The sequence below is a fragment of the Ambystoma mexicanum genome, chromosome 6p (genome assembly GCF_040938575.1).
Source record: "Ambystoma mexicanum isolate Mex_15411 chromosome 6p, UKY_AmexF1_1, whole genome shotgun sequence".
In the NCBI taxonomy this organism is placed as follows: domain Eukaryota; kingdom Metazoa; phylum Chordata; class Amphibia; order Caudata; family Ambystomatidae; genus Ambystoma; species Ambystoma mexicanum.
This window is the reverse complement of record NC_090935.1, coordinates 822,172,007-822,189,987: the sequence shown is the minus strand read 5'-3', so window position 1 is coordinate 822,189,987 and position 17,981 is coordinate 822,172,007. Positions and strand designations below refer to the sequence as shown.

Here is a 17,981-nt window from a genome sequence, read left to right as displayed (position 1 = left end):
CAGAAATATATATATATATATATGATATTAAACGTATGTGTGATTTGAATATTAAATAAATAAAATAAATATTTACCTTTACAAAGTAGCCTGATTCCTGGTTCATTTGTATTTTAAAAACTTTGCAGGGGGAATATTAACCTAAACGCTATCTGTACACAAACCAAAACTGTTCTTTTTCCTGTGTTCTATTCGGCATCATTCTAAGTGAATTCAATTGCTTTGCTTATTTCTGAATTGGATTGTCACCGTTAGGTGATTGCTGTCCCATATACATATATATATATATATATATATATATATATATATATATATATGATATTAAACGTATGTGTGATTTGAATATTAAATAAATAAAATAAATATTTACCTTTACAAAGTAGCCTGATTCCTGGTTCAGTGTCACCTGGGGGGTATTTTGAGACGGGTGTGATATGGGTATATCATTCAGAATATTGAACTTATAGACAAAAATAAATAAGGCTTTCATTGCGCACTATATGTTAGGCGAGACCTGGGTGTGTGCCTGATTGAAATCCCTTACACTTAGCATGTATTAGTCAGTGGAAGTCCGTCAAAGCAAGTGACCATCAGTGCCCAAATCTCACTAGGGGCTATGCTCCGCCGATTACTGGAGAAGTCTCCATCCTGAATAGCCATCTTGCTCTCCAGTCGGCCATACAAATTGCAGAGTTCAGAACTATCTGCTGATGTTTGTTGTGAGGCTCGCCACTCTGGTTCCTCCCTCAAATCTAAGAGGAAGGAGCCCCAGGAGTTTAGGAATATTAAACTCCTATTCCTGAGACCTATCTGTGGATACTTTACCAGAACCCTTACTCCTCCAGTCTTCCCCCTCAACATCCTACAGTATTTCTGCTTAATTTATAGTTAAAAGCCCATGAAAAGTTCAGGTGGCAGACTTCATTCTGCTTGTCCAACGTGTTCTGTTGGTCTCACATGGTCACATTACAGAGCAACCAAGAAAAATATGTTACTGCAAGGCAGTCAATAAACAAATTACAATCACATATTTATTAGCTAACAAACTGCCAATTAAGCAGTAACACAATCCAAGTTTATCGATAATCATGAATGAAATCTACAAAGTGACGGTGGCAAGAAATTAGAAAAAGCAAAATATGCAGGAATTAGTTATTTTGAAAAAAAATCAACCTGGGTGTATTATATGCTAAGAAAAATTAAAGTGCACATCACTTCACACATTGTCCAACACCTTTCCTATGTACAGCATCCTAGTTTATTAATTTACTAGCTAAAAGTACCCATACTCTGCATGGCTTCTATAGACAGACATAACACACTCATCAATTGTTGAAAATCAATGATCCTGTTGGTCGCTGTTCCGAGTCGATTATCGCTTGATGCGCTTTACGCTCTGAAGTGAACTGTACTGAGAAACCGTGTGTGGCTGGCTGACATACACCGGAGCAGACGTGGAGGGCAGGTGCGAGTTGCCATGCTGCAGCAAACTGGGACCTTCTGTGCACTCTCCCCACCTGTTGCCTACCCTGGCAATATCCTGGTGCAAACATCTTGGAAATTGTGCATCATAGGGTCTTAAAACGTAGTTTGAGGACTTTTGAGTTCTGTTCCTCGCTTCAAGACACTTAAAATCAGTTCTGTCCGATCGTTCTATGACCACATTGATGTTTTTGCCGATTTCACGGGTAATTGTCTCAAGTGTGAAGGGGCTGAAATCCGGGTAAAGCGGTGGGGTGTCCAAATGTCATGTAGCCAGTAATGTCCGGAGGGTCCCAACAGGTAACTATGCACATTTTGGTGCAGATTGGTGGAACAGTGTGGAATTGTATAAGGAACAAACTAACAGATTTTCTGCTTTATGTATATAGATTGGTCATTTACTGGAGAAGCTGCTTCATGGAGGGTGGAGTGGATGGCAAAGAAGGGGTAGTTGGCAAACAAGTGTAATACATTGCAGTTCCAAAGAACACGAAGCATTAGGATTGAGTCCTAGCAGGGAGTGTCTCGCAACAGGGAGAGAAATAAACTATATAGGTGAATCATGCTCTTTAATATTTAACATTCCAATGTTAAGTGCAGATTAAAGAGAGGACTGTTTTATGGGGGAATAGGTGGTACGAGCCAACAAGCTTACAGTGTTTCTCTTCATTGCAGTAAATTACAAACATATTGGTGAACACATACAGTATTCCAGAGGGCAGGGGTTTTAAGTGTTACAGATCAAGGACGAGAACATAGTGCATTAAGGAACAGTTCTGTCTTGAGGGGCTATCTGCATTTTACATGGTTTTCCACTGTTATTATGGGTAAGTTGTGCCATAAAGTAGGGCAAGGCACTACTATGGACCTTTTGCAATGTCCAAGTTGTTTGTAGTTGCATAGCCTGCTGGGATTCTTAGAGGTCAGGTTCCCTGTGAGGTTGTACCTCTAAATCCTTTGGGTATTTATGCCTGTTTTTTTTATACAGAAGGCTTGTTAGATGATGTGAGTTTTGAAAATGATTCTCCGATGAACAATAAACCACTGGAGGGCTTGCAGGCCTGGGGAGTGTTATGTGATCTCTCAATGCTAAGCCAAGAAGTAATAATTCATAGTTGAAGTTGATCACGAGGATTCTTAGTGATTCCCGCAGTGGTCAATGCAGGATACTACCGGGGCTGTTTCGATCTCCACTTGATGGTCCCATTTACTTTAAAGCAGCTCTTTATCACAAAGACATTCTTTATTCGATAAACTCCAATTATGCTCAAACTTACTGCACATATTTGTGCACATTTCCCATTAGGTGTTTAAATGGTACGTACATAATTTCATTAAAATATATTATGTGATCTGCATGCCTGATGAAATTATTACTTGTGTGCGGGGATGAGGCTACACTGTGTGCATGGTGTACTTTTCTCGATGTGCTTGCATTTCGTAGGGTTTACTTAGCCTCATCAAGCAAGTGCCACAGTCAACTTGAACAAGAGACCTTACCGACACTGGAAACTCCAGACACTCAGGTTGTCTTGCTCCCTCGGAGGAGCCACATAGCCACCCTCACGTTACTTAAGGTAAGAGGGGCCTACAATGGTTTTGGGTGTTGAGCATGTCACACGTTACTCCTGACAGATGGGTAGAACATACTGTTCCAAACCGAGCTGTAACAGTATACATTTCTGCACTTCATGAAAACACTCAAATAAATAAGCCAGAGAACAAAACTTTTTGCTTGAACATGAGGCTTTGGCTGCCAGGTCGCAAGGAAGAGATGGGAAGGCAGCTTCTTTATGGTTTGACAACAAGGCTTTGAATCTCACCCACACAATTATGCTTCCATCTTCAAAATATTTGAAGGCTGGCATGACATGGCTCCATTTCAAAAAGCCTGCAACTTAATTAGCTTCTCATGGGTGTGCTGCCTATGCTCCAAGCGACAAACCAAACATTTGGGTAATGGCACTAATACGCCTGTAACTGGATTTTAAATGCTTGTCAAGAATACGTGAGTGGTGTATTTAGCCTAGACATCGCTGGTGAATTTGGCACTCCATTTTTATCAGCTCTAGGCCTCAAAAGGTTGTATCAACGGAAAGCAATTAACATGCCCCCAAGGACTTAAAATTGTTCAGACATACACATTTCAAACTATCCAAACTGTGCACTCAATTCATCCACATCAGACCTCCAACATCCTTTGATAAAGGAAGGAGCATCAGCAGCACAGTGGTGGACTGCCACCATATAAAATGACAGACATCACCACCCCCTTAAGTCCAATTTGTAGATGATCAAAACATTAGAGGAGAGAACACTGGTCGTGGAGAATTATATGGTTTAGGAAAGATTTGCCATTTTACAGTAGAAAATGTAATGAGCCACCACCTAAAGACCGGGCACACATGTATAAAGCATTTGTGGTGTCCTTTTTAACAAAGATGTCAGACTTCATAAGCTTACGGATGAAGGTGATCAAAGGTAAGACTTAAGTGTGGGGGGCAATTACTACTGCAACATTTCTCCACTCTCAACATGAAATACCAATGAGGAAAGGTACCTGAGGCAGTTGTGGGCTCTGTCTGCCAATCAATGTCCACTCCCCATCTCGGATTCTGTATCCGCTGACAACCTTCCCTGCAACAAAGAAGCAAGAAACCAAGTTGAAACAAGGTAAGCAAGGTCTTAGCTGTATTAAGGGCAAAGACTGAGAGTTAAATAAAATAATATCATTATTAGATAGGTCTTCAATAATGAAAATACAGTGAGTTTCATGCAGAGAAAAAGAATGACAACTCTAGCTATAAATTAAAGAAAGCGTATTGTATACTACTAAACGTTTTGAAGTGGAAATGGCCATTATGAAGGCATTTCTTTTGGCACACCATTGTTCAAAAAGCATTTTCGAGTTTTCTGCAATTCATGCAGACAAAAAGTCTGGATTTTACCCAAAATTAAAAATGTAGACCACAATACCTGTAGCCAGAACCCTGAAAAAAATAGGTAGAACAAAAGCATTTTGCATATGTGTAAAATGGCATTTATGCATGAGCAATTGGATTAGTGCCTGCTCAATACATTAATAGAATGAATTTGCGCAATCGCTGTTTTCACATGCAAAAAATGCATCAGTGCTACCATAATTTTTCATTGGTCAGGCCCTTGGAGCTTCAATATAGGAAAACTGTGCACATATATGAACACTGGGGAAAGAGGAGCGGTAAACATTGCACAACAACACGCAACGCAGTCTTACCTAAATGGTGAGTGTGTACTCTATAGGCGAACGGATACATTGGATGTCTCTTGTAAGAGCAGGCAATATCTGAATTTGTGACTATGAAAAGGAACACAAGAGAAAGAGGGAAGAATATAAACATATTGGAGCGGATTCATTACATTATTGCAATTACTTGGTGGTGTTATACCTAGTGCACATTGTTTTAGACACCAGCATACACAAACAGTTCTGAAAATAATATAACATTTTACTTACTATGCATATTGTGGGCAATCCCAAAACAACTGGGGTTGCTGTTGGTACTCTTGTTCAGAAGGGAATTGCCATAGCATTTCGGTGCTGGACTGCGCATGTGGGACAAAGACTGATATGCAAACGGGTATTTCCCATCTGTGAAAGGTACAGTGAGCAAAAAGCGATGGCTGCAAACTCTCAAAGTGGAAAAACCCACAGAACAGGTTATCATGCCGTGTTCTTTCTGGAGAGGGGCGCCTGTTACCGTTTTTTTAAAACAATCCCAAAACAGGTTACAGATGCCAGAGTTATGCATCTTTAGAACGGACGATCATCTTTTCTAGTAACAAGGTGATTATTTAAGGCCAAAAAGATAGCATGTGAACATGTATCCGACTGCAAAGCTAGATTAAATCTCCTGTCCTGCATTGTTCTAGTATATTCTAATCACAAACTACACAAACACGCATTTAGACACGTTGTGCATTATTGCAGCTAAGCTACCCAAGCCCAATACTTCACTGAAAGGGGTCTGTAACCTTTGGCTCTTGTGGTGAACCAGAAGAAGGAGTCGACTTACTGACATGTTCACATTTTCTTTTAATTTAACCAAAAAGAAGACTACCCTACTGATCGAAACTAAAAACTAAGGGTAAAAAGATGTTCTCTGTCCGAATCCTAACCAATTAACTGACCCTACCACTTTAGAAAACATCTAAAAAAAAAGCACGGCCTCTGTCTTGGATTCTGCCTGGCCCAACACTTGAATACTGTCAATAGTTGAAAGGTTCTTCCAACAGTGTAACACAGTTCAAAATCATTTTTGTAGACGTTGTTCAAAAGAAAAGATCCTCAGTACGTTTCCTCTTACCACAAGTCTACAAAAGTTCACGTCTTTATGGCAGACGTTGATATTCAAAAGGAAAAGAAAAAGGTATTTGATATTTTTCTCTTAAAACAATTCTCGAATAACAAGTCTGTAGCTCTTGGACGACCCAAAGTCCTACTGCTCTCTGGCATACTTGTTCACTTACATTCCATGTTCTTTACTTGGGGCACTTGCCCTCTCGGGTTTCCCAGGTTCCCATAACCCTGTAGGCTCTCCCAGCCTTGATACAAAGCGTTTGCACTTCTCTTGCTCCGATTCACACAGGGTGCTTTCCCACTCGGGTTTCTTAGGTTCACAAAACCTTGTAGGCTTCCCCAGCCTTGATTTACAGTATTGGTACCTCTCAGTGGTAGTCTCTCTGTGAAAGCGTTCACTTCCCTGGTGCTGCTGCATTCGGGCATGGAGCTTGGAGATCTAGTCTCAGCTGCTGGACCCTGCATATTTTCTCCCATGACCCTCCGGCATGGTGTCTCACAGCACGCAGTCCCAGTAAGTCTTGAAGTTTGCCCTCCCCTCAATCATGTCCAGGACCAGGGACTTCTATAACTTAGAAACAATCCCTTACGCTCAATTGAGCCTTGAGGACCCTCTCATGGTGTGAGCTCTCGGAGGAGAACCTCCACCCCAGGTTCAAAACCAACTATTTAAGTCCTTTTGACACCCAATTGGTTCAGCCGAAACAGAGGGCCCCACAATGAGCTCAAGGGGAAAGGCCATGAGGATAAATCTCTATTCATCTCTATTGATCCTGTTATTTCTCCACAGGATCCAAAGGACTCCCAACGTAGGGTGCTTGCGTACTTCTCGAGGGACAGATCTAGTAGGTTGCCATAAAAGGTCCCTTACCTTTTTTCGAATGTGTAATACAATCTTCCAGATACGTCCAATAGGCCCTCAAATCCAGTCATGTGTTCCAGCATCACCCCGCATTGTGCCACCTTATAATATAAGAAAATATTTGGGATCCAAAACCTCCCTCACCCCTAGAAAGCACCAGAACTTTACACCTTACACACGCCCTTTTATTCTTGCACAAAAAGCTAGAGCACATGTGGTCGACCTCCTTTCCTTAAAGAACCTTTCAGGCAATGGCATGGGCCACATCATAAACAGAAACAGCTAACAAGAAAGTATGTTCATTTTAACGACTGCCATTTTCCCTACACAAGAGCATGTGAGGTTGAAGCAGCTCTTCAATAAGTGTAAAGGTCCTGGAGACCCAAATAAATTATTGCCTCCTCCACTAAAGTGAACCCGTGACAAACCTGGGCTGGCCGGTATGGAGTCACAACCGAAAGAATATAAGAGTTGGTGTGGTTAATTTTAAAACCTGCCAAAGTCACCGTAATTATCCAGTGTTTCTGTCATCTTCAGAGAATCCCTTGGGTCCGTCGCGTAGCATAAAATATCGTCTGCAAATAATGAGATTGTGAATTCCACCTCTTCAGAATCAATGCTGTGAACACCCAGGTTAGCTCTGATTGCTGCTGCCAGGGGTTCAATCACCAATGTAAAAAGAAGAGGGGACAAAGTACACCCCTGACTAGTTCAGCTAAATAACGGGAATCCCCTCTGAAAGAACCCCATTTACTGTCATGCTGGCCGTGGGCTCTCGATATGGTGATGCCATCCACGCCCTAAAATGTACCTCAAATCTATATTTTGTCAGTACCTCGCTCATAACACCCGTTCCACACAATCACACGCTTTCTCAGCATCAAGCGAGGCAAGGTACGCCTCTCTGTTTTGTTTTTGGGACTGGTATATAAGGGTCAGCGTCTTCCTAATGTTGTCCTATCCCTGCCTACCCCTAAAAAAAAGAAAAAACATGATCCCCATCAATAAATGCTGCCGGAAGAAGTTTAACAAGCCTATTCCTTCAGTGTCTTCGCCAGAACCTTGACATCTGTATTAAGGAGTGAGAGCTTCTATGATGAACACAATGTTGAATCCTTCCTCTCCTTAAGGAGAACCATAATAATTACCCTGATCATTGAGTGAGGGAGGAAATTGCTGATCAGACCCTCATTAAACAGCTTCGCCATTGTAGTGGCCAGCAATGACGGAAATATTTTATTGAACCAAACTGTATACCCAGCCTCTCCCGGGGGTGTACCACTTTTCATTCACTTCATGGTCGCAATAACCTTGTCTACCATAATGGGGGAGCCCAACAGGGCAGTGCCGTCAGAGGATATTGTAGGAATCTCCAACCCGTTAAGAAAAGCCCTTATCCTCACCACATCCCCCTACCATTCTGAAGTTAAAGATGAAAATAATACTTTCTAAATTCTTTCACAATGTCCAAGCTGCTTCTCTTGACTCAGTCGTCTAGAAACTTTATTTGAATTTTAAAATATGCACTTATATTTTCCTCCTCATCTCTTTAGCTCCACGACAGTTGCCCTGGAAATGGAAAAGGGGTTCTCATTTTTTAATATCCCTTGTGGTGATCTTTGGTTGTCATTTTTTCTCCATTTTTGGATGACAGCTTGCCAGTGAGCATGTTTTCATAACAGATTGTTTGGCAAGCTTTCCGCTACTTGCCCTGGGTGCTCATACCTTCCATGGTGGGCTGAAACGTGAAAATAACGTCGCGCCCCCAGGTACAGACCATCCTGGATGGCATAATTGTAAGTAACAAAATCAGATATTGACACAATAAAGAAATGCACCATTTTGTACCAGAACTAACATTTTGCAACCGAAGAAAATGAGATGCCTAGTACAAAAGGGGGCATGGTAACAAAGAACAATAACATGCAGCACTTCCCGATTCTCTTTTTGAAGCATTGGCATGTCTTTTGCCATTTGATTGATCACATCAGTTTAGAATGGAACACAGATCGGTTAGTCCATAGAGTGATGACTTAACAGATCATTATGACCTGACACAAGAAATTGAGCAGCCAAGAAGTCTCATCCGTACACAGATAAGGGCGGTGTGCTCATTTCTCCAGAGGTATGCCATACACATAGGCAGTATGTTGGGTCTTCCCACAAACGGGCGATTCTTACTAATCCACCTATGCATCTCCTTCATTCTTTATCCGTCCATCCCTCACGTTGGCCTGTCCTTCAATGAACACATGGCCTCTTATTTTCCGTTGTGATGTCATTCTCGACCTATTAGGTCACAAGTTTCTATAAAGAGAACCAGAGAAGAGAAGGGTTGGTGGACGCAGTCGGAGAGGCTCCCTTTCTCCTTGTCTGTGGGGTCCCTTTGACTAGCTCCCAATATATATTGCCATGTACATGGGGAAAGCCTGAAGCAAACGGAGGAGCTACCCTGTCCTGGGGATGAAAGCCAGACCTTATCAAGGGGCTGCAGCAGGTGAGTGCCTTGGCTCCTCCTGGGCCACCTAATTCGAATCCAGCCGTTTTCGGCTGCCAGAGCCCCTTTGCGAGGCCTTCTTTTCTCGCCGCCTCCCTCCCGCTTGCACTTCGTGGTTCCCTCCTCCTCCCGCCAGCTGATTGGCCTTCCCCACGTGTTGCTGCAGGGCCTAGCGACCCGCAGAGGCTCCCGCTCGCCCATTCCTCAAGGGGCTGCAGCAGGTGAGTGCCTTGGCTCCTCCTGGGCCACCTAATTCGAATCCAGCCGTTTTCGGCTGCCAGAGCCCCTTTGCGAGGCCTTCTTTTCTCGCCGCCTCCCTCCCGCTTGCACTTCGTGGTTCCCTCCTCCTCCCGCCAGCTGATTGGCCTTCCCCACGTGTTGCTGCAGGGCCTAGCGACCCGCAGAGGCTCCCGCTCGCCCATTCCTCAAGGGGCTGCAGCAGGTGAGTGCCTTGGCTCCTCCTGGGCCACCTAATTCGAATCCAGCCGTTTTCGGCTGCCAGAGCCCCTTTGCGAGGCCTTCTTTTCTCGCCGCCTCCCTCCCGCTTGCACTTCGTGGTTCCCTCCTCCTCCCGCCAGCTGATTGGCCTTCCCCACGTGTTGCTGCAGGGCCTAGCGACCCGCAGAGGCTCCCGCTCGCCCATTCCTCAAGGGGCTGCAGCAGGTGAGTGCCTTGGCTCCTCCTGGGCCACCTAATTCGAATCCAGCCGTTTTCGGCTGCCAGAGCCCCTTTGCGAGGCCTTCTTTTCTCGCCGCCTCCCTCCCGCTTGCACTTCGTGGTTCCCTCCTCCTCCCGCCAGCTGATTGGCCTTCCCCACGTGTTGCTGCAGGGCCTAGCGACCCGCAGAGGCTCCCGCTCGCCCATTCCTCAAGGGGCTGCAGCAGGTGAGTGCCTTGGCCCCTCCTTGGCCACCTTTTTCTCCAAAAATGCCCTCAGGCCCCTGCGTGCCCCGAGCTCCCCAGCCCGCTTCCTGTTTCTTCCCCTCTCGCCTCCCATCCCGCCCCTGATTGGTTGTTTTGGCCGAGGCAGCGTCGGTGTACCGACCCGCTTCCTGCACCTGCTCCTATTTCCCATCCTAGGAGCAGGTGAGTCGGTCCCCACTTCCCCTCCTCTAAAACCTCCTCATGGTCCCACCCCCCCTCTGATAGGCCCCTCGACCTTTATCACTGGCCCGCCCAGGGCAGCGCTCGGCCCGGCAGCCCCCAGCGGCTAAGGGCCCCGAGGCCAAGGGCGGCTCCAACAGAGGCGGCTCCAAGATGTGTCTGCAGGTGTCAGCAGGGGAAGCCAATGAAGCCAGCAACTAACAGACACCACCAAAACCGTGAGTTCGGTATGGGTGGAGAGTAGAGCAATCACTCCACTGCAGAAAGCCCATGCCACTCTTATCTTACCTCCAAATAACACAGACTGCCATAATGTTAGCATGTCCACTCTTAGATGGAATTGTGAAAGTCAGCATGTCCACTCTTAGATGGAATTGTGAAAGTCAGCATGTCCACTCTTAGATGGAATTGTGAAAGTTAGCATGTCCACTCTTAGATGGAATTGTGAAAGTCAATATTGACCTGCGTCGCATCTAGATGGAACTGTGAATGTTAGCATGTGAAAGTTGCATTCACAAAGTGTCCCCTACAGCCTCTCCGTCAAGTCTGGAAATGTGCCCAATAGCCTCTCGGGTAAATGGAATTTACAAGTGTGCCCAAGATCCCCTGTGAAAGCTGCATTTAGAAGTTCTACCACCTGTGAAAGTAGATTTTAGAAGTGTGCCCAATAGCCACTCTGGAAAATTGAATTTAGAAATGTGCCCAGTAGACGCTCTGTGAAAATTGCTTTTAGAAGTGTGCCCAATAGACACTCTGGAAAGTTGCATATAGAAGGGTGCCCAATAGCCTCTCTGGAAAATTGAATTTAGAAACATGCCCAGTAGACGCTCTGTGAAAATTGCTTTTAGAAATGTGCCCAATAGACACTCTGGAAAGTTGCATATAGAAGTTTGCCCAATAGCCTCTCTGGAAAACTGAAGTTAGAGTGCCCAGTAGACGCTCTATGAAAAATTGCGTTTAGAAGTGTACCCAATAGCCTCTGCGAGAGTTACACTTGAAGTGTGCCAATACCCTCTCTGATGAAATGAACTTAGAAGTGTTCCAGATAGACTCTATATGGAAAATTGTACTTAGAAGTTCGCCCACTTCCCTCTCTGAGAAAGTTGCATTCAGAAGTTTGCACACTGAAAGAGCATATAACCCATCACACCACACCCCACGCTTACTCTCTCCTTTACATCACCACTCAACTAGAACACAGAGATACTATGACACCATTCGGTATAACTGTTCTCATACGAACATCCACCGCTTACTCCACATCATTCTATGATAACACTGCTGGTCCCACACCCCCAGCCAGGCGTTTTCCTCAGGCCTAACGCAGCCACATTCCGTTCCGGATAAATCCTGCCAGAACGAACACATTCTCCTGATCTCTCAACCACCACACCTACCGATAAGAAGCAGCTATTACACGTGTACCGCACAAGCTGCACACATATCCGGTGCTCACACGCACCTTTTGACTCTCCCTACTCTCTCTACTGATCTGAACTTCGGTTCCCAAGGGCGTTCAACCTACCAGCGCCTTCAGACCATACCAATGGTATATAAGGCGCTATATAAGTGCAAAATAACAATAACAATAACAATGGTAAAACATATATATATTGCCTGCACCAAATCTGCTTTATTCAAATAGACGCTGAACAAAGCAGGGACACGGCCTGTGATGACAGCTCACTCCCCATGCACTGTAATGCCAATCCAGTGCTGGCGCAAAGACCACTTCAAAGACATGTTAAAAAGTGTTTGGGCTGACCAGCATGAATAGAGTAAATAAAGGAGGGCAGGTAGACCAAGCAGTCCCAAGGTGGAACCGTGGCTAAGGAAGACAATGATCATTTGTGCGGAGTGTTTGGAAGGAAGAAGGGAAAACTCTCACAATAGGTAAAAGGCACTTTTCTGACTGTTGCTTGCAAAGGATCTTCCAGCATTCAAATGTTTTAATGGATGGCACAGACTACAATGGGCAGATTTGTGCGGTTAGGTTCACAGAGTAACTGGTACTCTTTTTTATGAGACTCCCCACACTTATGTTGAAGTATTTAAAGTAGTAGGGAATACTCCCTACACTCTCTGCAAAAAGATTATAGTGGTTCAGGGAATACATTTAAAATAATGATAAAGATATATGCAATGTAAGTTCGGGAAACAGAATAACCTACAAACGTATAATAATCTGACGTAAATTCTGATTGATGCTTACCAGTCCCAAATGGAAAAGGTACAGATGACATCCCTGAGTATAGCGAATGGTGAGAAGACGTTCATAGGGGAAGTCAGGATTGAAAATTAAATTGTGATTTGAAAGACCAGATCCTTCAGGAATAAAGAAATAAAACCAAGAAGGGGAAAAAAGGGATATGCCAAGAATTGGGAAGAGTGCGGGGGAAAGGGGGCACAAGCAGAGACAATGTAATACAGGATGCAGTCTTGCAAGTTAGCAAACATAAACAGGTCTTGAATTTGGTATACCAGCTACTAAAACAACAGAGATGATGATAATAAGTGAGATTACAAAGGTACTACTAATAAAATCAGAACAGACTATAGGAGTTGCAAGACCAAAGCACCCCACCAAGGGAGAGAAAGAGTAAAAATGAAAAAATCTAAAGTCAAGTGCAAAAATATATGAGATGAACTAGATTACTTGGGCCACGGTGGAAGATAAAGGTTTTGGAACTTCTGTTAGATCGACCATAAGCGAGATAAAGACTCGGATGAACTAGATAAAAGGTGGGAAGCCACAAAAAGACCTAACTTGCCCTATGCTAAGGTGGTATTTGCCTACATAAAGGAACCAAGGATAGTCTGTGTCATTAAGTTCAACTGAAAAGTCTGTGTCCAAAAACCTATGCTTGCCCTCACAATGAAGACAAAACCATGTGTGCGGATATCAACCATAAACTAAACAGTATTCCAAAAGTAAATGTCTGAGCTATTTCCAGGTCGTACTTCCCAGCCTCATTTCACCAAACGTCAAAAGGTTCACCATAATGTTCAATGTACCTTCTTTTGGATTTTAAGCACTAAAGTTCGACACCTTTACAAATGTCAGGATTCCCTTCCACAAGTTCAATATAGTTTCAATGAAATACTTCTCAGGGTTCTGTGAGACAGGCATGGTATCAAGAGAGACACAGACTCAAAAGTATTTGTTTTAAAACATTTATTTACTAAGGTTCCTCGGTGGTGGAATGCTTGACTGGCCCTAACTTTAAAAGGATGGTTCCCTTAACTGATGTTTCTAATGGCCGTCATCATCTAATAGTCCAAAACAAAGGTCTGTCTGTGTCTAAACCTATGCTTGTCCTCACGCTGTAGAAAAATGTGATAGGAAGTCTTTTGGAAAGGAAAAGTAGTGGTTCAACAACAAATAGCGAAATTAAAGCTGGTTTCAGGAGGTCTTCTCACCAGGTGTAGTTTGGTCAATGTTACAAAGAGGGGTTCACTTAATTGGGCTGTTCATACGACCTTCTCCACAGGGCCCTTGCAGTGAATTTAAACACCTCCAATTTCATTGAGTTCAATGGGGTTCCCTTCAACTAAAGCTTTCTTATTCACTTTAAGCTTTCAATGTAAAACACAAAGGGCCTCATTACACGGACGGCGGTGGACCAAGGTGCTATTAGCACCTTGGTCCATGCCGGCAAAATACTGGCACGGTCTTGGTGGAAAGGGGAATTACCGCCCTATTCCAAGGTTGGTGGGGCGGTAATTCCCCCTTCTCCCATTGCCCTTACCCATTCCCATTTTTGCACCATAGGGCATAATGGGAATGGGGAAGGTGCTAATTACGGCACCGCAAATTGCGGTGCGGTAATTAGCTCCCTGGTCCCTTTGCGGGTTGGTTTTTAACGGCTGCAAAAAGCAGGCGTTAAATTCTCCAACCCGCAAAGGGACCTCGTAGTAAGGCAGTAAGGGTTTACCGGTACCGGTAAAATACCGGTAAACCCTTACCGCCGTCCGTGTAATGATGCCCTAAGTCTCTTATTCTCAATAGGCGTCTCAGGGTTCCCTTCTCTAAGCTCAGGCCGCTTCCAGCTTTCCAAACACAAAAACACAACGTCAGTTTCTTCAATGGGCCTCTCAGGGTTCTCTTCCCCAAGCTCAGGCCTCTTCCAGAGTTCAAAACAGAAAGCAGCTGGTCAGGATGTGCCATTTCTCATGTACAATCTTACCAGCATAACATCCTTTTGTAGGGTAGAATCTGATGCTTTCGAATACGATAGGCTTGTTAGTTTTCCTCAGCGTGACCACTCTTGACCCTTTGCCCCTCTCTTGATTAGATATTTTAGCTTCATTTTGCACTTTTTATCTTCAGGTGCTTATTGCACCATTTTCCTATGCTCCTTTGCCTTTCCCATAAACACTTGCACTGACTTTTATTCTTCATCTTTTTAAAAAAAATTACTTTATTAGCTTTTTACAGCGCATAAACAAACAACTTAACAAGCAACACAACATACCAAGTCGGGAGAGTCTTAAAGCCGCATTTCTTGGCTCACCGTTTGTTGATCCATTCACCTGTCTCATTGTCTTGGTAGGTGTTCAATTATGTCTTTACAGCGAAGGTTCTGCCCTCTAATCTTCTTCCACACTACCACTGGGTCTCGTCTGAGGTGTGACCCCACTTTTCTTGACATTTGTGAATGCGCATGCTTATTTGCTGGGGCCCTCTGGATTGCTTCCAGCAGTGGGTTCGAATAGTTCTTGCACCATCATGTTCCATGCTAGTATATTGTTGCTGCTTTCACGTACCCCGCTTTGCTGTGCCATGGTCCATACTGTTGTCTCGGCAAGTGACAATCGTTTCAAGTCTGCCGACCATGCTTCGACTGCAGGGCCAGTTTTGGTTTTCCAGGCTATGGCTATTCAGCGTTTCACCAGGATGCCCATTAGGGCCTTCATTTTGGCCAGGGGTGCTCTTCGTTTGCCGCCTCTCTGGAATAGTCCCAGTAGATATGATTTTGGTGACGAAGCGTGCATGTGGATTCTGCCTGTGGCTGCTTTCGTTTTGATTTGATCTGAAAATGCTGCTATAACTGGGCAAGCCCAGAACATGTGCAGCATGTCCGTGTCATCTGCTGTGCACCTGGGGCAAGTCTGTTTCATTTTGCATCCCATTTTGGATATACTACTGGGGGTGAGGTATGCCCTCTGCGTGACATACAGTTGTGTTTGTCGGAATCTCGCGTTTCTGGAGACGACCTTTGTATACCTTAAGATCTGTTCCCATTTCTCGTCTGTAAAGGTTTTTTGAAGTTTCCATTCCCATATCTCACAAGCTGGCAAGTCCGTGGCATTTTGTTTACTCAGGAGCAGTTCATACAGTCTGGACACCGTGTGTCCCCCCTCAGCGACGTCATACCATGCATCCAGTGCCTGTTCTGCTTCTGCATCATCGCCCAGGCCTGGCTACCTTTATTTTATAACCTTCACCATGCCGGTGTACAGCATCTTCATCTTGTTTGTGCCTCTCGCACGCTCCTTTCATACTTTTCCACTGTTGCACTTGCTACTTTCTTTTCAGGTCCCTTGCACCCTTTCTGTACTGTGCTTTCCTTTTGTGCCTCTTGCATCTTTTTCCACGGCTTTCAGGCCCCCTTCGGGTCACTCGCACCCTCTTTTATACTGTCCTTTCCTTTGTGCCTCTTGCACCTTCTCCACGGGTTCCTGGCCCCTTTTTCATTCATATCATAATATAGTACAATACACACACATGCACGTCTCACGCTTACGCTGTTACTTGCATCTTTGTTGAAGACATCCCGTCAGCTTCAACGAACAGCCGTTCAAACGTGGTCCTCGTTGTTACGTGTTTCTGGCGTTACCTTGTATCACGCTCTTCACAACCTGGCTCTGTAAAGTTTTCCCACTCACCAGGCTGACTTCTGCAACACTGCTTCTCTCCGGGCTCTTCGTTCCGAGGTTAGGGTCTCACCACCTGCCCCTCACATACTCCTGAGCTGTCTCATCAGCTCAGGGGAATGACCATTCACACAAACAGGTTCTGTGGGGCACCAACCCGACTCTCGGTTCTCGCATACAGACCCTTCTTGGCTCCCTAGAGACACTGCTCGCTCACCACACGTCTGTCCTTTCGCACAGCAGTTCCTCAGCGTCTCAGTGTCCTAGTCTCTGGCCTCTGGACCTTGGTAATTCTGGCTCGGCTCTCCTCCCAACTCATTCTCCTGCTGGCTTGCCTACTCGCTCATACCTGTGTGTCAGACCACACCTTTTATAGTGAAAAAAACAGTCAAGTGGAGTCAGGTGTGAATGGTTACTAGTGAATGTCTGACCCTGCCTGACTCTACTAGATGGAAATTTGAGTTATTTCTATGGTATGTTTCCATTACTTTCTCCATGATATTCCTATGGGTAATATTTACTGATCTCCGTTGTTTCTTCCTCATCTCAGTATTTAGTAGAAATGGGGAGGGGGAGATGGGGTGAGACTGGAGATAACCCATAAAGGCAGAGGGAGAGTAGGGTAGTGTGGTTTTGGGACTGGGGAAATACCATGTCTTGCACTTGGGTATCCTCCTCTCAATCTCTCGTGACCCCCCACTCAGGTGATCCTCTCTCGCTTGTCCACCCCCAGGGACGGGATCCAAAAACAATGGTCCTTCCCTGGCCACCTGAATGGAACATTATGCGGGAGTGGGTGTGAGAATACTGTCTGGTTTCTCACAGTTCCCTTTCCTAAATTCAATGTAGTTTCCGATCAACACTTCTCAGGGTTCCCTTCCCCAAATTCAATGTAAAAATAGATCCCCCAAAAAAGTATCTTGAAGAGGAAGTATCTTGAAGCTTTGCCTTTGAATTGAGTTTCAACAATTCCTTACAGCTCGGGGTTCTCTTCCCCAAGCCTTATATGCAGCACTGATAGTTTTCCTTTTTGACACAATAGTAGGCTTCCTTGTTAGCAGATATGGGTTCTCTGGTCTTGACACAGTTGTTAGACCAAACGGTCCACCCATTCCAGGTCACGAAAACAGGAACCTGGCATTTGCTTTCTGTAGATCATTGTTTAACATTTAGAATCTCTCTGGTCTAGGCACAGTTGTTGGATCACACAATCCACTCATAACAGGGCACGCAACTAGGAGCTTCAAGTTCTCTTTGGATAGTTAAATATTCAGATAAACCATTGGTTTCTTAAATTTAGCTCCACAACAAGCACTTTCCAGCCTTTTTTTTAAAACAATTTTATTGATTTATTCAAACAAAAAAACAATACAAACCAACCACGCAGTGCATATATCAACAGCTCAGTTGTACATTGCTTAATTTCTGTCACTGCTCCCCTTATCCCACCCCCCATTACGAGCCTATTTATTCCCACACTCCGTTTCTGCATCACGTGGTAGGGTCTCCCTTTCCGTGGGATCTGTCAGATCTTGTATCATTACAAACAATTCCGCTAATAATGATTTCCATGCCATCAGGGTTCCCGCCTCCTCCTCTCCCCCTACAATGCTCGCCTCTTGCCATACCATGGTTTCTGCCTCCGCCCATTTCTGCAACTCTTTCCACCACACCTCCACCCGTGGTCTGTGACATGTCTTCCATCCCATGGCAATCCTTCTATTTGCGAGCACATATGCTTGATCTTTCAATTTACTAACATGCTTAAGTTTCTGCGATCTGGGGAACCCCCCCAGCAAGCAGGCCCAGACTGTATCTATA

At 44.6% G+C, this 17,981-nt stretch overlaps 1 protein-coding gene across 4 annotated transcripts in view; it reads right to left on the bottom strand.

Moving 5' to 3' along the window:
- The window catches only part of PAM (peptidylglycine alpha-amidating monooxygenase), a 1,287,650-nt gene that overhangs the window by 620,964 nt on the left and 648,705 nt on the right, over positions 1-17,981 (bottom strand). For all 4 annotated transcript variants that reach the window (XM_069625460.1, XM_069625461.1, XM_069625463.1 and 1 more), the window contains 2 exons: positions 4,739-4,819; positions 4,043-4,119 (listed from right to left, as the gene is read on the bottom strand). In XM_069625460.1, coding sequence (XP_069481561.1) covers positions 4,043-4,119; positions 4,739-4,819 — 158 coding nt within the window. The remainder of the gene's footprint in view (positions 1-4,042; positions 4,120-4,738; positions 4,820-17,981) is intronic.